This window comes from Dromaius novaehollandiae, chromosome 4 (assembly GCF_036370855.1).
Source record: "Dromaius novaehollandiae isolate bDroNov1 chromosome 4, bDroNov1.hap1, whole genome shotgun sequence".
In the NCBI taxonomy this organism is placed as follows: Eukaryota; Metazoa; Chordata; class Aves; order Casuariiformes; family Dromaiidae; genus Dromaius; species Dromaius novaehollandiae.
Window position 1 is genome coordinate 8404894 of NC_088101.1, and position 24788 is coordinate 8429681.

General features: G+C 40.9%; 1 protein-coding gene across 4 annotated transcripts in view; it reads left to right on the forward strand.

Moving 5' to 3' along the window:
- The window catches only part of ARHGAP24 (Rho GTPase activating protein 24), a 242647-nt gene that overhangs the window by 38032 nt on the left and 179827 nt on the right, over positions 1-24788 (forward strand). For 2 of the 4 annotated variants that reach the window (XM_026102777.2, XM_064510370.1), the window contains exon 2: positions 1747-1949. The exons of 1 other annotated variant lie outside the window; for it this stretch is intronic. In XM_026102777.2, coding sequence (XP_025958562.1) covers positions 1770-1949 — 180 coding nt within the window. In that variant the 5' untranslated portion in view covers positions 1747-1769. The remainder of the gene's footprint in view (positions 1-1746; positions 1950-24788) is intronic. One more of the 4 variants, XM_026102776.2, reaches the window with a different exon arrangement.

Genomic DNA, 24788 nt, shown 5'->3' on the forward strand with positions numbered 1-24788 from the left:
GAGGCCCATTAACTTCAGAGGCACAGGGCAGACAACTTAAAGGTTTTAATCATGCCGATCAGATTCCAGGATCAGGGCCAAAGAAGGGAAGACGACAGGCTGCGGATATTACAAGCAGAAGGTGTTAACACACAGTGGAGGCGGCAGCTATGGAAGTTATTCCAAAGGAAGATAAGTGTGAATAATGGGAAGAAAGGAGCCAAAGAAAGAATGGCCTGAAAAGCATTCCTGACTGGAGTGTATTATTCTGTATGATTGATTTCTTCTTGCTGTATTACATTGTCATTTATTTCACAATGATGTAACATTATCTAGACAGAGTACTCATGTTTTATTACACTATCAGAGGGATGGTTTAGTCTATCGAATGAATTTGTTCTCTTCTGATTTATTTTATATCTTCATTTCTGATCTTCCTAAAAAGCTAAGCAGGTAACTTTGCAGTGGGGCTATCTGTTGGTATGTTGATTAAAGGTATACCTTCTATGTAGGTGACCAGGGTACAAGTGCCAGACTTGCACTCGCAGGTCTGTTTTGCCAAAGCCAGGAGAGAAAAGCTCTGCTCCAGGTGCTGTGTTGGAGATGCCTCCCTGCTTGCAATGTCTAGATGGCTTTATTCTTTTCCCGCCCTGATGTTTAGAAACAATAAATAAATTTGCCTCTGAAGCGAGCTTTCACAAGCCCCAACAACTGTGCAAGTTCCTGACTAGGCAAAGAAGTTCTGCAGTGGTAATCTAGAAGGTAAAGGAGTATGTTGTCCTTCAAGCAGTTGGAGCCAATGAAATTTCAGTTAACTTTGCACACTGGTGTTTTTGTGGGTTTAGTCACTTTTTATTCTGTTTTAGCGTGCAGAGTTTTTCACTCTTGGGTTTCAGTTTGATTTGTATATGAGTTGAAAATTTCAGAACTTGCAACTTGGAAGATCCAGACTTTGTTCTGCCCCAGACTTTGTAAGGGATCAGGAAGAGCCTTTTGACCCGGAAGATTCATCACGTGACTACGTAGTGCGTGTAGAAAATGAATCTAGAAGATTCATGACTCTCTGGAGAGAGTAAAAAGCATAGTTTTCACAGGACAGAAAAGGCACATGATACTTAAACAGTTTAATTCCGTGCTTAAGCTCCAGATTTGACACGCTTTTGTCTTGAATTGACGCACCAGAATATTGCTTGATTTGCAAAGTGTCTGTAGTAAACATAGCTGGACACATGCTTATTTTGATCAGGGGATTAGTTCTATGATGGGATATGCAGCTAGCCTTTTATTTACTGTGCACTATTCCATTAAAAGGACTTTATCAAAAGCCTTATTCTCTGGTGGGGTAAAGACCCTCAGAGTATTAAATGAGGAGGTCTAGCAGTGAGAAGCACTCTGCTTTTCATGTCGTGGAGACGTACGGTCAGTTCATTCTTTGTTACTTCCTAAAATCGCACAGGACTCATCTGAAGTACAGTTCGTGTTTTGCTTACTGCCTGCGAAAATACGCCACACTGCTTGAAAGTCTTTTCCCTCTTGCCTTCCTGTTTGCCTTCTTTTCAACTTGTGTCATTACTCAGCTATAAATGACAAAAATAATAATAATCTCTTAGCTGACTGGTGCCAGTAGGAGACTAAGCAAGTGGATGGTATGCCTTTCTAGTACACTTTTGTAGTCAGAGCACATTTGTTCTTCAGCAATGTTGAAAAGAGAAAGTTATTGCTTGGGTAAAAATCTGATTCTTCTGACTTCTCCTCTTGTTTTCTCAGCAGGAGAGCTGCTCAGTCCCAGTATGGATGAACACATTGGCTCTGCAGAGACTCCCCTGCCCAGCCAAGGACGGCACAGTGCCCTTAAGTGTGGGTGGCTACGGAAGCAAGGAGGCTTTGTCAAGACCTGGCACACGCGCTGGTTTGTTCTCAAGGGGGACCAGCTTTACTATTTCAAAGATGAAGATGAAACCAAGCCCTTGGTAAGTGAAAGGAAATAGGATGGGAGGTGAAGTAGAAAAATGAGAGAATACGAGCAGGATTGTCTCCCATTTAAAGAAACAAATCCCTCCGTCTGTGTCTTTATGGAACCTGGGATTCTGTTTGCAGTGAACGCAGAACTCGTTCAGGCCTTGGCAATTAATATGGTTTCCCCCATCAGGTTTATTTTTAAAGCTTCTCTCACCAGGCCAGTTTTTCCCATCAGGGCATTTTTAAGGGAAAGTACTGTAAACTAGGTAGGAAAAATCAGTCAGATGTGCTTCCTTGAGGCAGAAGAGTAAATTGTGTTTAACAAGGTACTGCTTGCTTGCTTGCTGCTTAAAATCTGGAGTATCCCAGCTTCGTGCCTTCCCAAATTCAAAATCCCATAAGACCTTAGCCTGAAAATATTGTTGTCTGTAGTGTGGAATAGACCACTGCTTGATGCCTGGTTCTTCTGTTGTGGTAACTTACTGCTCCATAATGCTCATCTGTGTTCCCTGTTTAGTGCGTAGTTCCCTTTAGTGCTGTAAATCTCCAGAGCGCCATATGAGAAGAGTAAATAACTCTGCGTCGAGGCTCGGGCCTGGTCTGAGCCTCTGACAATAAGTTAAGAGGGATGTTGTGCTAGGACCTACAGAAGTATATAGTCCTAGGTGTTAATTGTTTGTCAGATGTTCGTGCCTTCAGGAAAAAGCTTTGGTGAGATCAGCACGTTTGTGAATTACCTTTGTGCAGATACTCAAATGCTATCACACTTGTATTTTTCATGTCTACTACATTTTTGATGGTGGTATATGTTTATGTGGGTTTTCACAGGGAGTTCTTAGAGATGTAAAACCTATCTAATCCAGCTTCCTGCATGGCAGGAAGCCTTACAGTATGCATTGTGGCGAATGCATTTAAGAAAAGTATTCAATCTTGAGGTGACTGTTCCTGATGAAGGTTCTTGTACGAGTTAAAATCAAAGCTGCAGTTTCGTATGAGAGCCCTGGTAGCGGTTTCCACTTTAAATTGTTCTTGATAGTATAGGTTAATTAAATAACACGTGGCATAGTTCCAATTATACATGAGTATGAATATTTTGTGAATGTGAAATAATTGATAATGTGTGGGAAATGAGACTTATCTTTTACTATATGTATTTTGATAGTCAAAAGTTTGAAAAGCAACCATCACAATAAAAATATTTCTAAGCCAGATGCAGCAAACTAATTCTGCTTTCTCCGTCATGGTACTGCATAGCTCCTGATGGTGTTAGCTAGACTGCTCAGACCTGAGTTTTTAGAAGTACAAATCTCAGTCTGTTTCGTAGTGCTTTGCATCTGCCGGTACGTTTGCGTGTCAGGACTCGCTGGTTTTTTACAAAGAGGTAGGATTGCGCGGAGCACTGTACAGCACTACAGAGACCACGTTATCCTCTTGTCTCTTTGCTCAGCTGCTGGATGACTTCAGAAAATCATTTCGTCTTTGGTATTTTGCTTTTGTAAAATGGATATAGTGATTCTGACCTTCCTGTCCGCTAGATAAAAGTTAGGTTGCAGTTAGGTTGCAGTTCGTTTAAGAACTAGTAGTTTGAGTTTTCCATTGAAGTCTCAAATAGTTCATAAAAACATCTAGAGATGGAAAGAAAAAACATCCATCAGAACTGTAACTTAGAATATACCAATCAGCTTGGAAAAGGAATGGACCAGTCCAAATTAGGATCACTCAGTATCTCCTGTAGGTGTAGCTCTGGGATGTTTCTGAAGCAAACTGCACGGTGCCAAGTCCTGAAATATGTCCCGAGTTCAATGCCGTTTTTCCAACCTTCTCTCACATCCTAGTGGTCATATGTGGGGCTACTCTGTTCTCCAAGCTTCTCCTATTGGAGCTGATCTGGTTTTGTTGCTGTTTCCTGCTTCTTGTTGTTGGGCGGGGTTTTTTCCACTGCCCTCCTTCCCTCCCCCCATATTTTCAGCATAGGATTTGAACCTGAGATTCCTGATCCTGAAGAATACTCTAATTGCAAACCTTTTTCACTTATTAGATTTCAGCGATGGTACAGCTCTGATATGGCTTGGTTATCTGTTCCAGTGCTTAACTGCACTCATAGATGAAAATTTGCCATTTTTATCCAGTCCTGAACTTCTTGGTGTGCAGTTTTTATCCTCTAGAGCTTGTTATGCTCTTATCCGGTGGCTTAAGTAATGTCAAACTGTGTTCAGTTGCTCACAGGATCTTAGCAGAACCCTGGGAAAGGACAGTCGATTTGAATGCTAAGGTGGGAATCTTAAACTTGTTTGAGATGATCTTTGATGAAAACTGAGTAACTGGCTGCCAGACTCTAAATACAGTTCACCATCTGTCTGTCAGTGAAAGGCCTGCCTCTGATGTACAAACACAGTATTTTAAAGAGCTGCTGCCTCAGTCGTGGGTAGGTGAGGATATGAAGCACCGAGTCTGGGCAGGCTTGACTTTGTGTGCCTTCCTCAAAACTCCACGTTTTATGAAGCAGCTAGAGGGACCTTAAGTGAAAATAGCAGTGTGCAGAGCTCTGGTTTTGGCATTTCTATGCAAAACCTATGCTGCTAGTCTAGGGAGCGAGGATGGTCTTGAGATGGACTTGTGCTACAGAGTGAACTGCCAAACATGCGGGAGCAGAGACCTGAAATATTAAGGGAGTTATGCAAAGCTTATTGCAAGCTGAATGAAAATTAATGAATCAAATGAAATTATAGGGCTATCACAAGAAGTGTAGAGTTTTAATACCAAAAGCATGTTGCTTGGGAATTCCTCCAGAAACTCAACATCCTGGACTAAATTATATAGGATTTTCTTGATATCAGTCATGCTGTTTACTAATGATGAGAGGATTTTCCAGAAAGGTTTTCTGTTAGCAGTCATTGCCTGCTATTTTTTGAGAGTGGTAGATGCAGCTTTTTAAACTAAAATTAAACTAAAATATTTTTTCAACTGCTGATGTGAATGCAGTGGAAGGGAAACAGATCCAATGGATCTTACATGAAAACTTTTTAAAAAATGGTATTTTCCAAAAGCAGTCAGCTGCCAGTGACTTCCTATGACAGTAAATGCTCTGTAGCGCTCCTGATAAAAGGCTTTCAGTTGGTCTTGCTGAACTTTTATCTGAAATATGAAGTAAATAAGAAATACTGTCCCCATTTTTCAGAAGGCTGAATGTACTCTCCTTGTGACTAACTCTTTCCCCATTCTAATAACTTCTGCTCTTGGAATCCTTGTTTTAGAGTACATCTGTGCTGCAGTTTGCAGCAGAGCAGTTAGCTCATACTGAGCTCTGTGCAGTCCAGTCAAAGCCTAGCTGTTTTTGCTATCCCTTCATTATTCTGTTGTCCAGGGTGTAACTTTCTCTTGTTTCCTTTCCCTTTATGGCCTTTGACTTTGCATAAAATTATTAAAGTACAGCTCATTTCAGTTTTGCATGCATCGTGCAAACCTGAAACAGATTTTGGGTTAACCATCTGTTCCTGATATAATGATATTTCTCATTTCTTGAAACATTTAGTTGAGAGAAGAGAAGCCTTTGCATAACACATCTTTCCGCTTAGGACAACGAATGCATTTTTTTCCTTTGTGATCATTCATGGTCTCCATTTGTTGAAAACAAGATCTTTCATGTTTTAAATTGAAAATCTAACTTCTTAACCCTGTGACCGAATGAGTTTCAGATTAGGTAAGAAGACTTGCATCCTGTCTGATGCGAGTAGCAGAACCTCGTCTGCTCTGGTACTTGTATTCTACTTGAAATAGAAACAGGTATGATGTATCTTGGTAACAGGTAAAGGAGTCTAAAGACTGATCATTTTTTACACAGTGAACCGCCACTGTTACTGTTTAATGCTATTGGATGTGGAAAGTGAAGTGAAAGGTCAAAAAAAATTTTGGCCCTTTTTAGGGGACTTGTGGAAATGGCCTCTGACGTATATGAATATAAACAGGCTCTCAACTGTAGTGAAATTTTTGAGATACAGAGGTGGTTATTGAAGGATAGCTATCAGTTCTTGTATAAAATAAAAATTCTGCTGTTTATAGTAACTAGTCTTCTCTGGTAAGTCGTTTAGTGCTTCAGGCTTCAGCAACCAATTTTTAGAGATGCTGGTTTTTTAATCACGGTGACTTATATTAGTGCTATTAAAGATACGCTTTCGTCAATAGATACCCATGAAAATTTTGTATCAACGCGTTCAGTGTGATAATGCTGTTTTTTCATACTGTTACTCTGTTGGTGGGGGAAAGGTTTCTTATGTGCAGGATGGAATTTCTGTCCTCAGCAAGAGGCAAGCACCCAGATATCAACAAAATTGTTCACTTAGGCACTCAGCTTGGAGGTCATCAAATTCTAGCTTTAATCCCATCTTCTGCCTCTTTCAGACCAAAAGTGTGAACCTTAGTCTTTTCTACCCTCTTTTTTTTTTTTTTTTTTTTTTTTTTGGTGTTGTTTTACTCCTTTGAAAAACTTTGGAGGCCTTGGGTTTGGCTTGGTAAAAGTTTTCACAGAAAGAAAAAAGGTTTCTGCTTCAGCTTTCAGCTTTACCTACTGCAGTAGTTTCAGGAGTGTCGCTAAGGACTGTACAAGGTTACGTGTTCTGGCCCAAAATCTTGTGAATCTTGCTCAGTACTTTTCAGCTGATGGATGCTGATGGAATTTCAGTTTCCCCATGAAGATGGTTGATAGGGTTTCGAGTAATGCAAGGAGCATTGAGTCTTAGTCATGTTCGTGTGCAGCTGTTGTTTCATTGTCTGCCACTAAAAAGGTAACATCTACAAAGTACTGTCTTGTTATTGTAGCAGTTTATTCAAATCCATGCATACTTGATTTCTGAGGGCTTGTAGCTTTTAATTCTGACTAAGCTTTAGCGAAAGGAATGCGAAGAATGAAAGCCCTAAGCAGAGGGTCAGAGGGGCCTTTTGCGAAGACCCTGGAGTATGGCACAAAGGTCAAGGCCAAGACTAACAAAAATGTTTTCCACTGCTACCACGATGACTTTTTAGACTTTTATTCCTTTAAAAAAAACCAATCTGCTCAAGGATAATATAAGAATAAAATCAGACTGTTCAGGGATAGTATTGTGTCCCCCTGCAAGGGTGTTTTAAGTCACTTGCTGAAGGCTTGATGTTTCCCACTTGAAGCAGGTAAGGGTGCCAGAGTTATTTGGGCTGAGTAAATCATAGGGCTTACGCTCACCGTTTGGTCATTTCCTAGTTCACAATGCAACATTACAGGAGAGCATACTAATAGTCTTCTCAGGTGATGTCAGGAAAGGATGGCCTATACATAGATCACTGGGGTGTCCATAAAGGTAAATTCCCTCCCATTCCTCCTTCAAAGGATGGTGCGTAATCTGACGTAATCGACATAACAAAAATGAGAGTAGTTTTCAAGGATTCTTCCTCACGGATACCTTAAATTCAAAATATGTGCAGTCATGAGACATCACTTTCGACATGGTGCACCAGAAATCTGAACCAACAGCACTGATGGTAATAAGGAAGCTTTTCATATCATGTAAACCTAATTTTTACTATACCTTAATGCTGGAAGTCGCCATTTGAACAGCAAATGAGATGCGGAAAATCTAAAAGGTTAGAGCTTCTCCAGTGTGCTTGTGGAAAGTCACAGAAGAGAAAGACAGAACTCCTGTGTCCTGAGGGCTGGCTCAAAACTGAGGAAATCTTTTGTTTTTAAAATAACCCTTGCTTTGGGATTTCCACTGGAAATCTCTCATCTTGAAGTTGGTGAGCGTGTATGGTAACTGAGAGTTCAGTAACAATCTTACAGCAGTGTTCCAGTACTTCTCTGCCTTATGTCAGCTATCCTCATCCCTTTAGGAGTGGCTCCATTCAAAAATATCATTTTCAGTAATTAGTGGTTTCTTTTTCCTAGATTTTCCAAGTGATATAAGCCAAGAATAACGTTAGTGAAGTTAAACCTGTGTGAAGTGCTTTCTGAACTGTCAGTCAGAATTTGATTTGTTTGCTATCTCGTGCTGTCAGATCTTTAGCTTTTCTGTTCCCACGCGATATGCTTATCACGTAGTGACTCTATTCTGTTACTCGATTTCTCTGCAGCGATCCTGTCTCTTAGTCTGTTAATGTATACAGTCTAAGTACCTTCCCGCACACAACAGAGGGAGTTCAGGGAATACATCTGTATGGTCAGTACTGTTCCATCCTGATCATGAACATGCTCATTGTGCTAGACAGCATCAGAAAGCCTCCTCAAATCAAATCACTGCCATATCATCAGCCACTGGTGCTCCGGGTCCTGCCATCATATTGCACGCTCCCAGCCGTCATTACCTGAATATCGAAGAGGCTCTGTTACGTTCAGTTAAATGTTACAGACGACAGTTTGGAGTTGGTTGTCTTCATTAGCCTCTCTTCTGGCCCTAGTCCTGTTGTTTGAAAACCTTCATTACTTGGGTTTAGTCTGTCTCAGAGAGGATGGATCTTCATCTTCATTTGCTGGGGGAGGGGGGAACAGTTTTTGTTAGGTGTTCTCAAAGGTTGTTGGTTCCCATCTATGCTCGTGCAGCACTCCCTCACTGGAATGGAGGATTAGCCGAAAGGCACACAGCTGGAAAGTGGCAGAAGGGAACCTGATCGTGACAATGGATTTTAAAAGGGCTAACAACAACCCACTTATCTTGTGAGAATAACCAACAGTGACATGTACATTTAGGCACAATATATATAAATACTGTGAAGGCAAGTGCATTAGGAATGCATATACAAGTGGAGTAATTGAAAGCAGAAGCCAAGCTCTTGCATAGGATGAAGTGTGGCCCTGCTTTATTGGTAGAATTTCTTTTAGAGAGGAAAGAGAAGGTGAGAATCTTGAATAGATTAAGTTCAGTTACATTTCTCCCCACATGTCTGTCAGTTCCATTTGCTGGCAGAGTAGATCTTCAGTTTAAATGAAACATGACCATTTGTAAGTGTTTTCTACCATCAGACTCCTTTATGCACTCTAACACTAAAAACAGGCATCTAAAAACCCCACAAAAAATCAATGTGCCTAGATGTTTTGTAAATCCGAGAATGTGGCCATCTCATTTTAGGCCCCTTACATGTCTTAAGAAATCTGATCCGATGGCTGAAGTTCAGAATTCCTTGGATTGCAATGTTTTTATAGGTGAGAAAATGCTGTGAGCCTTTCTGGCATTTAGACGTGTATAGGACTTTTTGTTATAACTAAACCCTGAAAGTCAAGGGAGTAAAGAAAAGATAATGTGGCAGACAGTGCCACCCCAGTTCCTCTTCCAAAGCCATTTGGATACGAATAATAGATGTTTCCAAACTTCTTCATGTTGAATCAACTCAAATTGGGAAATCTGTTTTTAGTAAATATTGTTATAATAGAACAAAGTGAAAGCCCTTGTGGCGTTGCTTGAAAATGCTAGCACCATTGACCCATGTGTGTATTCAGAACTAAAGCTCTCAAGTATGCTACCATGTGGCATATAAACTGTGTGTATAATTAGATTTGGCCAACAGCTGCTCTTAGATTGGAAAAGATAGGGAGAGGGTTGTGGAGGGAGGAAGGAGGGTGCAAAGCTGCTGCTGGTTGAAAAAAAAAATACCTGAACTTATGCTGTGATGGTTGTCATTGATTTTCTTCCTATTACCAACTTCTCTTCTGAAAGTCTGTCAATCTAAATTCCTAATTATACCAATGGTTTGTATTATAGTTTCGCATGCAGTGCGTGCCTTTGGTTGTATTCATTAGGACAGCAATGGTCTCTAGATGTTTGTCTCTAACTCACCTTTCTTAATAAAAGTCGTACCAGTAGAGAAAAGCAACTAATAGGAATTTTGCTGTGCAGCATATGTGAGGGTATAAGTGAAATTCTGTGGAAGTGAATCTCCAAATTAATCTTTAAACAAACTTAGTGTTTTCTCTTTCAGTAATACATGAAGCCTAAACCATTATAAAATTAATTTTCTTGTTTGCACTCCATTAATTTGAGCAGGAGAGGCTATGTGGTAAGTTTGTCTTCAATCAGGACAGATAGTTGAGGTGATGAATAAATAACAATGTTGTGTTTTGGAGCCTGACTGATCGAATTCTGTGACACTTGATCAACTCGTGAACTGGAACTGCTGTAGTTAGCCTCTGACTTAGTATATGCTATTAAAAGAGTGCACCCAAAATGCACCCAAGATATGGGAAAGATGTTTCTGCTGTTACCTTGTGCAGGCTATTGTTAACTTCCCTACTTAAAGAAATTATAGGTCTGCTTGCTTATTTCCTTGCGTGTTGTTGAGGGACTCTTTTTCGTGCTGTTGCTGTAGTAACTGAGGAATAATTTTAGCATTAATTTTTTAGCAATATTTGTACAAGTTGCCCATTAATTTCAGCTTCTTTCAGCTGAACTGCATATATGCTTTTCTAAGTGAGCTTGGATTCATCACATCATAAAAAATGATCTTGATCCTGTGCAAGTTCAAATGCAACAAAATGGTGAAGACATACAATGTTAGGTAGACACTGTGCACAAAAAAAATCTTATTGAATGTCTTAGTTATTAGAGCCTTTGGATTGCCACATGTTCCCTGACAAATTGAGACGGACATTTCAAACCACTCCTTACAGAACAACTTTGTGAGAATGGTCATCACAGGTGGTATTTGTCTTGGCAGCTTCAGAGCAGGGGCCAAGGGTTGAACGGTAACAGAAGCAGCTAAATTAAATTCCAGTGCTGGAGGGACATCCTTTTCTGCAGACTTGCAGCACAAAAGTCAAGCTAACAAAAGCTTTCTCTGTTACTGCTTGGGCTGCAGAATAAAACCCATTAAAATCCTTCATTGGCTGTGTAACTACGCACAAAGAGTTCCTGCTCCAAGTGAGTAATTGCAGTGTCTTCGAGAAAAAGCAAATGCTTTTAACTCTTGAATAATGACCACAGGCAATTAAAGAATACGAAGTACTTTACTAGACAAAGGCATGGGATTTGTAAGCCTGTTGACGTGAACGGAGCATTAGTCCAATGATCTGGTCATGCAGGTGATAGAAGACAGACACGAGGCTGTGTTTTAAGTAACAGGCTGATGCTTTATTAAGCTATCATATGGGTACTTTACTAGAATATGGTGTGCATCTCAAGACTCCTAGTGTATGATCACTCTATAGGGTAGACTTTCCTTGCCTAATCCATAGGTTTCAGCACAGTCTTAGGCCTACTCACCTGACCTTTTTACCCCAACTTTTCCATAAGGTATGTCTGCTTCAGCCTTAGGTTTTCCTTTCTTCACACAGGCAGAGGCAAAATTACAGGTCTCCTTTGCTCCTGAGGGATTTCAGTTTTGGCCTTAAAATAGCGCTAGGCACCCTTCACAGATTGTGAGCTTGCATGTCAGGATCCGCTGTCTGTATTGGTATGTTTGTGTCTGTGTCATGCTGTAAGGAGCGCAGGCGCCCTCCCCCCGGCGTCTGACCACTTGGTCTTTGGTCGAGGAGAAGCTCCTTTCTTGCCTGTTTGGTCAAAGCCCTGGAGTATCCTAAAAGCACAGACACAGTAGCAAGGTGCCGAAACAGTAAGCATGTGGCTTGCAAGAAACATGCAAGTATTTAGTTGTATTGGTATGCAATGAGAGTAACAGACTCCTGTGGTTTCTTTTCTCTTCCTCCTCTGCCTTTTTCTCATTTGAAGTTTAATAAATAATGGTCCATGCCTGAAGAAAAGGTTTAGTATTTGTGCGGAGAAGGGATATTGTGAACAACTTTGGGCTGTTATTCCTTTTAAAGCTACTATTGGGCACTTACTGCCTAGTGTTAAAATGCCGGATTTCCTCCCTGTGCTTACAAGAGAAGGTCCTGTGGCATTCCTGTATTGCCCTTAGCTATCCCATTACGCACCAGCAGTAAATGAAATTGTTTAGCTTTTACATGCCAGAAGGTATGTTTAGCAAAATACTTATATGGTGTGTTCTGGTTTGATATTTTCTCTGCAAACTAAGTTTCTGCTCGGTACGCTTTATATAAACTTTTCGTTTCTAACATGGAATGAGTTACCATGGAGAATCTGAGAGCGGGCTTCACAGCTACTCCTAGTATCTTTTGTTTAATATATTACTTCTCCTTCATGTTCATATTCTTAAATCCAGCACAATGAGCTAGTTTACTGTAAGTGAGATGGATGTTGTGCTATGTAAACCAACTTTTGTGTGTTTAAGAAGTCTCTATTTCAACAGGAGAAAACGTGCCTAGAGAAATTTTTCAGGGAAGTACCTCATGAGAAATGCTGGCAGGATTGGTATTAGTGGAAGTCCTGTTAGCACTCCTGTGGAAAGGGTTAAAAATAAAGGCAGAGATCCATCTGTTTTTGTATCCCCAGACATAAATGGTTCCAAGCATTGAGTTTTGCAGTGGGGAGAGCTTGCATGAGAGGTATTGTGGTGCTGGGGATGGAGAGGAGATACTGCAATGTGAAGTTTACTGTGTCGTAGCCTTATTCACCTCTTACAAACACAGGATCAGTCTCATGAGCATCAAAAGTCACTTCATTTCCTTTAAACGATGGTCTTAAAATCCATGCAGTATCAAAACTCTTCCATCACCGAGTATCTTACCAAGAATGAAAAGCTCTATGGGGGTGAAGCTGAGCAAGATATGTGTAATACTCAACTCTTGAATGTGTGTTGTTTGGTATAAGAGTTCACAGGTTAGTCTAGAAGTAGTCCAGAGCTAGCTTTTCATTAACAGTGTAGGCTGTAAAACATTTTTTGTTGTATTTAACCAGCTTAAGGTGAGCTGAAGATTTTTTTCCTTTGTTTCTTGGGTTTGATTGTTATTCCAGGTGTGTTTCTTCATTTCTTTCTATATTTATGTAATGCCCTTTACATAACAAGTTCTATGTGGGGGAAAAGGAAGAACAAGTCACAGCTGAAAAATAAAACATAGAGCATTTATGTCAGCCCTTTTGATCTACTGATGCTTTCTACTTATAATTTTCTGGCTAATTGCCTAATTTTTGACTAGATTAATCTGAGCTGAGGTGGAGGATACAGACAAAAATGAACGTTCAGTGTTTTATAATGTAACAATAAAATGAAATGCTTAAAATACATTTCTTCTCTCTGGGTTTGTGCCAAGGTGAAGGTAAAATCTGCCAACTTCAGAGTAATCAAGCTGCTCTCTGCCAGTTGCAGTTGAAAATTCCTGTGTCTTGTGTCGAGCAGGTGCTACAGAGGAAATGGTGGGCTTTTTCCTTAAAATAGTCTTCAAACTCTGAAGTGTGTGTTTCATAAAAATGATAACTAGCTGATGACCTTCTTTAGATGACAGCAGTGCTGTCATTGGCTCTTGTCAGCTGTGTCCTCACTGGAAAGAGAAGGTCCAGGCCTCTCCCTGTCTCTTCTGTGAGCTGGAGCTTTACATTTTCCAAAGTACTTGTGGTCTTGGAGCATGGAAAAAACAGTCTTTACTCAAGGGTGAAAGCGAGATTTTAGGACCAATGTATTATGACTCTTTGTTTTAAATAACAGCTCTCACAACGCGTGTGGATGTGTTTGTGATTGCAAGAAACAGATCACATCCAATTTCAAAAATAAAGTATGCATGAGTGCATTTGTTTAAACCTCTTCAGTGTGATAGCTGGCCTAGTAAACAGAGGGATTATTTTGGTGTCCTTATGCTGCATTGCAAAGAAGCACCCAATTAACTGAGTCAAGAAAACAAATATATCTACTGCTCTGAATACTTAAACAGATTTAATGCATAAATCTGAGAGTATTTAACGTTGTGAGTAAAGTTAATTAAGCTATTAAGCTGACATGGAGAACACGCAAAGAAGGAAAACAAAAATAGCCACTCTTGGCTTATATTGGCAAATTGTATTCTTGCACTTTTTTTGGTTCAATGATTTGTGCACTAAGTATAGTAGTATTTCTAATGAAATGTTTAATTAAACAGAGCGGTGGTCTGCTAGGTTAAATTGATATTGCTTTTCATGGTATCCCAGAAGATGAAAATATTGGTGCTTCACATAAATAATTATAATAATTACATATAATTATCTCCTGCTGAAAATACCAATGTAATGTTCAAAATAGCTATACATGTGTGCTGTTGTTCTTTGAACCCAGCGGGAGCAATTTCGCCCTGACTAAAGCGGTGTTGGATATGGAGACTGTATCACAAATTTGTCTCTCCATGCGCTTGCCGTCACTGCTGGCCCTCCTCACTTTGCCCCTTCTGTATTTTTGTGTAACGTGAGGTTTCTGTTGCAAAGCCAACAGTTAGTGCCCACACAGACTGGCCGAGGGATGGTTCGTGCTCTTGATGGGTGGGACGAACTGTGCTGAATTCCCCTGTGCGTGCCCCAGGGCCGAGCTCACGGGATGGGGCTCAGACCTGGCAGCGCGGACTCAGCTCCAGCTCTGCAAGGAGGCAGCTTCCCTGCTACTGATTCAGGGCTCTCAGCTGCCCCCTGTTAGCCACTGTGGCAGTGCTGGCTCTTCCCTCTGGCTTCAGAGGGGTGCAGGGGACACCTGCACTGTTGTTGCAAAGTGAGGAGCAGAGGCTGATGGGAAGTTTAAGCTTTTTTGGTCCCTGCAGTAAGCCTGTGTTGTGATTTAGCAAGTCTGGACAGGGATTAATTTTTCTACTTGGGACTCCATTTTGTTTTATCTTTAAGCTGGAGACCAGTACTGCTATTAAAAGACAATTCAGAAACTAAAAGGATTTTGTTAGTGGAATGATGCACATTATCCATATTAACATACAAATGGTTTCACGAAATATTACAGTATTTCTTGAATACTGTGTTTACAGAATATCTGTAATCATCAAACATTTAGTACTACTCTGTAAAGCAGTGCATGGTAATTTAGATATGTACTATTGCCTTTAATGGCAGTCATATGATTTAAATCCAATGCAGTGTCAATAGTTATCCGTATTATGCTAGAGTATGACAGAAATGCACAATGCTTTCCAAATGTGTAAACTCTTTCCTTACTTTGAAAGGCTTGAATTCAGTTGTGTACCTAAGCAGGTATTTCTTCAGGAGCTTTCAGGTTATCCTGTTATCCAAAAGAAGGATTTACACTGAAGAGAAGCAAAAGCTTTTGCGCTTGACTGTGGTGGAGCCTATTAGGAGTCCACTGACTGTAGCTGTTCTCACCATAAATTCCAGCATCGTGCTTCTGCTCCCGCTCCCTCTGGAACTGCCGTGGAGTGTGAGGAGCAGAGCTGGGATCGGAAATACCAGTGGGAAATTGGAGGAGACAGGCAAGAATGAAAGGCCCTTAGATACTTAGTGTGCTGTAACACCTTCCATGTATCAGGACTGAGATGGTCTGCAGGACATGAATGATGGTTTTCTATCACTCCTGTCCTGCTGTCTGTCTTTGCTAGTGGAATGGGAGTACTGGTGAAAGACAAGAGGAGGTAGATGCTGCCTAGTACTGGGATCCAAGTAACAAAGTGCTTTGTGGGTGCAAATATGAAATAGTTCAGCTGAAGTTTGTCACTTGTGCAAACAATGTAACTTCAGCTGGCAGAATGTTGGGAGAGTTTAAGCAGAGAGAATTCAAAGAGAGGATAAATATATGTAGGCAGAGCTGTGCGGTGCCTTTCAGATGAGGGGCTTGAATGTGATGCTGTGGGATTTTGGAGGTGAATGTTAGCATTTGACCTTGGGAGGGAGGGCGAAGTATTCAGAGGGGCCTGTATGAGAAATTTTAGCTGTGTTGTGTAGGCTCAAAGAATGTAACCTGAGATCTGGGGAGGGGGTTGTTAAATGGGTGGCTAGAGAACAGGACCGGGGTTTCACAGCAGGTGTGGGGAGGAAGAGCTGGACTTGCAGGACCTGAAGAGCTGGTAAGACTTTCATTAATCCCTTAACCATAGTTCCTCACGTCCTCTATTTACTTCAGAGGATAATTATTTGCTTATATTATTCTGTGTGGCTCAGATTGTGAGACGTGGTGTACATCTGCAAATGGCATTAACTTCAGTATTTGGCTTGTGTTTTTTTTCACTAAAGACTTCAGCTACCGTTGTTAAAACCTTACGCAGTTCACTGTGAAGCATATGAAGATATGGTCTGTGTATGTTACAGAAATAAAGGGGCCTTCTTACAGAATGCACTCAAGTCTTTGTGTAGACACTTTAATATTTGACAATAGAATAATGATGCTAAATAAACTGCACGGCAAAATGTCAAGAGAACAATACATCTGCTCCTCACCAGTCAGTGTTAATGCCAGCACTGGGACAAATGGCTGCTGAAGAACGAAAGGCAAAAAAGGTCTACTGTGCTGTGAACTGTGTCCAGCAGGTCCTCAGTGTGTTGCAAGCATTCAGGAAGCACATAAAGGTTTTCATATGTAGGGTGGCTGTGAATAATAGACATTATCCAGAAAAGAATTGCTGAACATCATGGAGTTCATTGATGTATGTCTAGGCAGCAGGAAAACTGAGTGACCAGTTCCTCTATTAACTGCTTCTGTAGGCAGCTGACAATCAGGCCAGTGCATGCCCAGCAGGAGTGAGCTTGTAAAGAGCCCATCACTAGCAGAAAGCTGTGATCATCTACTTTGAAAGATGTTATGGAAATCAGGGGTGGGGGAGACTAAGAGATAAGTCCGCAAGAGCGGATGTTGGGATAATGCTTTTTCACTTGACCCAAAAGGTGGTGTTGCAGGAGGGAAGGGTTTTCCCTACCTCAGTCTTTTCAGTAGGAAGTCTGCTAAGGGGTAGATGTAGACTTGTCTGTGTGAAATTCTGGAAAGCCCACATATTGAAAGACTTGGGCACTGCTTTTTTCCTGTGGGCACTGCAGGTGCACAGCCATTGAGTTGTAGCTGTGTCACCAGGAAAAGGGAATGCCATTAGTACCTGCCTTCTCTGGGATAAGATTTGGAAAAAAGGAAGAAGGAAGGTATCAGGAGGAGATACTGAGCTCAGGCTGTGGTTATGGGCCTAGCTGGACTTTAGGTAATGGTGGAGCTGGGAAAGAGGCAAAAAGCTGTGCATTTTCTAACAAGCCTCCCTAGAGGTCAGTTAATGTTCGAAAGACCCTCTGAAAGGGAAATGCTTAAGATAGTATTTGGACTCAAGAACATTGGAGGGGAGTCTTTTGACTTCCTATTTGAAGTGTAAGTGATGCTTTGAAGCCCCTAGTTCGCAGTGTTACTTTCCAAGTGGATCCCATGCGTTTCTATGAATTCTTAGGAAAGCCAGAGTTTCTGGGACAAGCCATTTTAGATCTAGGTTCTGGAAAAAATGTTAGAAATAACTTTAAAACTAATGCCTGTCTCATCCTCTTGTAACTGGAAATACAAAGATCCTTTCTTGAGAATTGTAAGGGAAGAGGCAAAGTCAGGATTTTGTGGATGGCAGAAAAAGTGAGCCTTCCCTAGTAAAGGGAAGTAGTAGCCTCCAAGCTGTTGTCCCTGTTTGAGCCCAGTTTGTGCCTTGTACTTGGTAGGGAGAGGACTTTATTAGGTAAACAGCAGTTTAAGAGTGCTGGGTGTCATCGTCTGTGCAGCAAGGCGGCAGGAAGAGAGATGTGTGGGGAAGGCAGCAGGCACGTCAGCGCCGGGAATGCGCCCGCACTCTGCGTAGGTTTCCACTGACGGCTCTAGAACAAAAGCTCCAGGAGCCAGGCAGGTTCAGGGGAAGCTCTGGGCTGAGGCTGGCCTTGCTGGTTTGCAATAAAAACAGAACTCTAGGCAGTGTGAGTTTTGTATAGGCACACACATACAGGCCTTGTATATGCGTGTCACATGTTGCTCCTAGGAGGGGGTGAAAAATGCGCGCTATTTAGCTGATAGCGATGAGTGGATTTTAGGGGTAGGTGAATCAACTAGCACCATTTCTTCTTCTGTTGCTCTGTTCTCTTTCGGGTGTCCCAGCTTTACTTCTCTGCAGACTTATTCTGCTCAGGTCTCTTATCCTTTAAGAACCATTGCAGCACAAGGTATAGGTCTCGTTCTTCCCTGGCACTATGAGGATTTTAGTTGGCATAATCCGCTGTAGCATCGTTAGGTTACCTTAACAAGCAGAGACCATCTTCCTCTTGACAAGTGCTGTACTAGATGAGAAGTGTCCAAATGTTTACAGGTAGAGGTAGAAAATCTTTTCGTTTTGCTTTGCATCCAACTTGGCTGAGGTAGCACTAGTTAGCTACTATGAAATGCACTGCACACAGCACAAAGAAATTGCAGGTGCTGACAAATGTGTGGAGCTTAGTCAAACACGTAAAAGCAACCTGAAGAGGACCCAGGCTTACTGCTGTTACGTGTAGATGAGAAGCATGGCCCCAGATGTTTTTTTTTTTTTAAATAAATGACAGAATTGTTAAGTAGTGAAGAAATCGAATGGGGATAGGGAGAGGAGGGACACAGCTTGCATTCAGTAAGCAGTAGCTTACATTAAGTGCACATTTCAGCATCCTGAACACTTTGAAAGTGGGTGTCTGTCAGTACTTGCCAATAGATAGTTTGGCTGTCTAGTGGCTGTGTGAATTGATAGTGAAGTTGCCTACACCTCTCAGCTCCATTTACCTTGGCTGTTACAATTACCTGGTAGCCATCTAGTCCTTCTCAGTGAATAGGGGTGTCATTTGGGGGTGTAAGAATGTTTTAGAAAATTACTTTTTTTGTTTTCCCTGAGAGACAACAGACGTTCTATCACTTTAATGACTCTAGGCATGGTTTCATTTACTTAGACTATGTTACACTAATTTTCCAAATCTATATAAAAACCTTACTCCATGTCTGCTAAAACATTTTTGTGGTGGTGGTGACGTTGGCTTTCTTGCCTTTGCTACCTTTTTCGTTTAAGGCTATTTAGGCTGTAACAGTGAATGTCATGGCTAGTTAGAAATGCCTTAAATCCTATTATAAAAGCAGATACTGGCTTTTTATTTATAAAAAATAATAATAAAAGACTGGAATAGATGGACATGTGAAAATGGTTACTCCAGACTCCTGACTGGAATAAGTTGTGTGGAGTAGACCTTGGAATTCTCTGCCAAGCAGTGCCACTTAGCCTGCTTCCACAGGACTCCTACACTTTAAAGGCAACACTGAAGTGGGTGGCTGGGCAAGTTCCCATTGGCATGAAAATGGAGTAAAATCTGAAAAGTCTCTTCCATTTTTCAATTAGGCTGAGTTATAGTGGTTACAGCTGGGGGCATGAAGAAAAAATTATTGGTTGAGATTAGCTACATAGAGTTGGATGTGTAATAAATATTTAACACAATTGGTATCCAAAACCTTAGTGATGTGCTCCTTGGTTTCACTCCTTCCCATACGTTAAGGCATGTTTAGAGCTCCTCTGCTGACCACTGCAGGGCCTTGGGCCGCTCGCTGCTTTTGAGATGAAGAGTTAATGTGCTTCCATGAAGCTTTTGGATGTAGTTTGGAAAGTATAAAATGTTTCTTGACATTTGTTTACCTCCCTCTTAATTACCATATCAAGAAAGTATCTTTTATGTGATATTCAGTACTTCTGGTTTAGGTCACGTCACTGGGATGCTTGTTCCCTGTCATTTGGTGACAGTACAGGACTATCGCCAAAGCCCATATCGTACAGATGTGATGACATGGGGCTGGCAGCTCTCTCACAGTGGCGTTGCCTTTGGTGCCGCTGGAATTGCCCTGGAGGTTAAGTCCTGTTCGTTCTAGGCTATTCAACCTATTCTCTGTACTGGTCCTTTCATTATTTGGCAGGGAAAGTGGATCCTATAGCAAAGAAAGCTCAATACCGAGTTCTCCAGGTCCCGAGCTTGCTATTTCACATGGCTTTGTACAACCCCATTTTGGTTGTAGTACTGACATGAGGGATGAGTATTAGATAATTACAGTTCTAAGCTTTTCCTGAGAGACCCGTAGTAATTTTGCCAAGCAAACTGAGGGCCATGTTCTTGAGCAGCAGCGTGTGCCAGTCTGAGTTTAGATTGTGGCTGTTTTTCTTTGGATTTCGACAAATGCTGTTTCTGACAAACACACTGGTAGGAAGGGCACAGGTTTGGTTCAAATGATGTGGAAAAGCAGGTCAGAATGGAGGCGATGTCAAAACAGATTACTACGTTTCCTTCTGTAATCCAGCTTGGGGGTGGGGGAGAGGTCTGCTGGCAAACAGCAAAAGCTGATTTGAGTGCAGGTGACAATTGCTTGGGTGTCAGAAATGACAGGTGTTGTTTATTTTTCGCCTTCCTAGGAATAATTATTTAGACAGCTAATTTTCTCTAGCTGTGGGCTGGCAGTTTCCTTGCCCTGCCTTGGGTGAATAGGGGAATACAGCTGTCACACAATTTCCTTTACTGATTGGGTTCTCAAACAGCATCTGTGTCACCTAGGGCAGCTTAAAAGCACCCCATGGGCTGCACTTTGTGTAACTTCTGGCTTAGTTGACTTCTGGTGGTGTAGGTATTGCACTGACCTTGATGCCCTCAAGAGCTCTGCAGTGACCGGCATTCAGTGAGCACTGGCAGCATTCATGCCTGGGCATTTCCTACCCTCTTCGAAGCAATTAGGCATCATGCAAGTGTATAGACCTTCTGAAGTAGTTTTGTGAGGAAGAACTCCATTGAAACCAGTGGAACAAGGCATGCTTCACATGAGTATGAGATTGGTTCTGCTGTGTGTCTGCGTCTGTTTGACCAGAGTGGCAGAAACCTGAACATCTTTGTCACTTATTTCTGGTGGCAAGTCCCTGACTGCATTTACCATTCAGCTGCTGCTGCCACCCTTCTGGAAGGCAAAGCATGCTCAGCATTCAATTGCACACTCACAGAAAATCAGTGTAAAGTAGCATTGTTCCATGTAACTCTGTCCTTTCGCCTTCTCCCCAAGCATCTATCGGTTAAGTGGACTGGAAGCACAAAATGCCAAGAAAAGCTTGTTGCAGGGTGTTTAAAGTGTTTGGAAAGAACAAAAGATAGGCTAGGGATCTTGGGGGAGAGCAAGGCAGGCTGAGGAAGGAAATCTGGCCAAATGTTAATCCTTAAAAGATCATCTGCCCTACCTAGCCTGGCAGAAAAATGAGTGAACAAAGTTTCTGAACTGTAATTTCTGAAAGTGTTACCTAATGTGTGGCTGTGAAATGGAAAGGCTTGTGTAGTCTTTTGTGGGGAGAAATTCGGTGTCTCTAAAGGGAAAATCTAGGTCCCTGGTTTTCAGATGTTTTCAATTATCCACAGTTAGTGTATGGATAATTAAATGCCCTTAAATAGCCTAAAATGTAAATGCAAGCAGGTGGCAGTATCATTTTTAATAGGACTTGAAAAGGAAATTCAGTTTTAATTTAGTATTTTGAAAATCATCCAATCTCACTGTTTTAGAGCTTGCAGTATATTGAAAAAGAATAAAATAAAATTGCTCGTCATTGATTTAGTTTAGTTTATCTGTGGGCTGAGTCTATAAGAAGATGCACATTTTTGTGGACTGAAGGTAATCCTGATTTTGCTCTAAGATAGAGCCACAAACTGTGTCAGGGACTTGAAGTGGCATGCTAAGACTCCCTTATTTAGGGTAAGATCTTTTCAGAACTGTCAACTGCACAAAAATAAGTTAGATGCACTAACAGTTGCCAGTATAATAATAGTTGGGATGCTGATTGTTAGCTTGTGTCGAGGTCGTCAATGAAAGGGCAGTAGTGATTACTAGGTTCTGTGATCAGCAATATAGAAAAATATCCCATTCATTTTTTTCCACAGTGTTTTACGGTGAGTTTCAGGAGTTGGATTTTTCTTTTTGTCCGGCTTAGGCCTTTCCTTTAATGGAAAACAGAGAAAACATTTCTTCAGGGGAAGGAAGCAGAAGTTTCATGGCTTCAGCTCCTGAATGTACAAGCAACCCAGCCAATTCTATGAAAATGAGCAGAGGAATTAGTTTTTCTTTTCACCTGAAAGAACTTGGTGAAAGAACAGAGTCAGGTTCCTAAAATCAAAATGTTATTTTGTGATGATCAAAGACACCTGAGCTTTCTTTGACTGCAGAGAATCAAGGGCAGTGGTGTGTCATGTAAAGAATCCATGAAAACGGACTTCCTTGCTGTCTTGTTTATGTATTTTTGAATTGCATGGAAGTCTTGATGCTGCCTTCACTGTGATCAAAATGGGTCTGTGAAGGCATGCCAAAGCTTGGAAGTAAGAGTGCGCTAAGGTTGTGCCTTGGGATAATGCTGTCTTTTACACCATTCTGTGTAAAGGTTGTAATGCGACTGCCAAGGGTGACAGTTCTGTGCCCGCTACCCACGAGAAGAGTAGTAATCATTTTAAGGACAAGTAAAATGGCCTTTGGATTATCTGCATATTAATAGTTAATGGGGGAACAAAAACCATAAGGGCAGGAGTCTGCAAATCTACATTTAAAATTTTGTAGCTCTTCATTTGAAAAATTTTCTGTAGTGTGCCTGAATTTCCTTGGTCTGTATTTACTGTTATTTCACTTACCTCCAAGTGGCAACCATAAACCCTATGTGGGATAAATCGGAAGTAAAGCTTTTACTGTAATGTTGTCACATCTAATTTCTTATAAGAGACAGTAACTTCTGGATAACTTCCAGTAAGTGCCCTGCACCTACAGTCCTGGTGTAAGATACCTGAGGAACTTGTTATAACTTCTTCTGAGAAGAGAAATGCATTATTCCTACACAGTATAATAATATATTGGACTTGTGCATTGTGCATGACTCAATGACACAGTGAAATAGTATGTGTCTAAAATGTTTGCGTATGGCTAATTATGTTAAGTGTTTTTGTAGGAGGTCACATCTGTGGGAATTGCGTAATAATACTGGGATTAATGTGGTCGCAGCATCAGGAGAGTCCCAGGCAGCTCTCCTCCATCTGCTCTGTTTTTTGCCTATTAAATTTATGGGTGGGTCAGTGACTTATTTGTCTGTATCCATCCTCTTCCAGTATCACATAAGCTGAATGGGCAGGGAAAAATTGTATGTGTGTGACAGAATAGTGCCAAATCCCCTTCTTTGCCAAATGCATGAAATCATCTCTGGAAATATGCGTTCTTTAAGTCCTAGTTTAGGTCATAAATGAAAATGGGCCTCTTCTCATGTGCATGCTCTTACAGATAATAGGACTTTGCTGTTAGAGACTGTGGGGTTTTTAATTCCCATAGCTATTACCAGCTAGGCAAATACAGAGAGTAATTAGCACTGTGCAAAGATTTCCCTCATGTGGTCCTAGAGGAAAAGGATGTGGGTTTTGGACACAGGTGTTTTAACAGAGACGTGTTAAGGAAGCCCCTCTCTACTGATGCCTGTTGGTGCAGGAGCCATTGATTTGTTTTCTCAGGTATTGTATCTAAACATAAATATATTTTTATATATATATAAAATCTTAATCTTCTCGTTTTGCTCCTTTCAGTTGAAGAATTTATTTACATAAACACCATATAAAGAAGATAACACAGATGTAAAGAAGGACCACTGTGCTATCTTACGCTACTGATAGTATTATAAAATAGACAACATAAATGTGTTTATTCACATGTGTAGGAGTGCAGTATAAGGATCCTAATGTCTACCTCTTCTTTTAAGGTGTAATTCTACAGTCAAACACCTTCAAAAGATTAATGGTTTTATCTGACTACTGGATTTTGGATAGGTTTTAAGATAACTATTTACGAGGGGGTTTTAAACAATACTGTATTGTACATGCACACTACCTTTCCTCCCTGGATTGTTGACTATTTTTGTATAGGCAAATGTGACTGCTGTGCTCTTGTTCTGCTCAGAGAGAAGAGCAAGGAAGAGACTAGAATTCAAATTTATTAGCTATTTACTCCAATCTTAAAATTCCTCCTATCCTTTATGAAAATTCTCTATGCAATTTAAAAGGGCTTAATAGAAGTTTTATTATTGTTTTATACAGGAGACTTCTCCAAACTTTTAAAACACTTAATGTCTAAGAAACATTTCTGTAGGGAATATACCATTCTGTGAATGTTTTGTCAAACCATGAAATTCAGTTCTTCACTAACTCCTATGCAAGTTTTCCAGAAGGGTCTCATATGTCCCATATCATTAAAACACAACATCTGTGAGCATAGGTGACAGCTCCAACATTTTTGGATCAAGAGAATAACAGTCCCAATAAATTACAGAAGATTGTTTCCATTCCTCTTCCGCAATATAAAATATAGCTTACTTGAGTAGAAGGGATGTCCATTGATGGTGGTGAATAAATTCATGGCAGGATGCCTAAGATAACATAGCAGCGAAGGGAAGCAAGTCTGTTAAAAGACAACAAAACATTCTTCAGCGTCCAGTCTCGGTGACCTGCCGCCCTGCACAGAGTCCTTGTGGGCAGTCGTCCAGGAAGTCAGATAACTCTTTTCATGAGAGATGGTGAGATAAGACTCTCTCTCAGCTGTTAGTGACAGCCTGCGGGCTGACTGGTGATATTGTCTGATACATTTCAGCAGCAACTGTACCGTAGTGTCAGGCAATTTTGATTTTGTTTCCATTTCTGCTATACATCGGAAGTCGAAGTTCTCCTACCACCTGTTACTCATTTCTTAGAATGTTTACACAGATTTCTGAAAGGTTTTGAGTGTTTCAGTAGAAGTGGGCCTGTGCATTTAGATTTAGACTCAGATTGCCTTTCACTTAGTTACCCGAATGTGTAAATCAGACTTTGGATAAAACCAAGATGTTCAGGCATGATTAATGAGTTGTCAGTGCTCAGCTGGACACACTGTCTAAAAAATGAGGCTCCTTTTGGGGGATGACTTGAGTGCCTAAGATTGCTACTTGCTGCTTCATATTTCAGCCCTGACACTACAGTTGAAATTAAAATAAATTAATATGGCCTTAACGATGGGCAGAATAAGATGATCTTCAT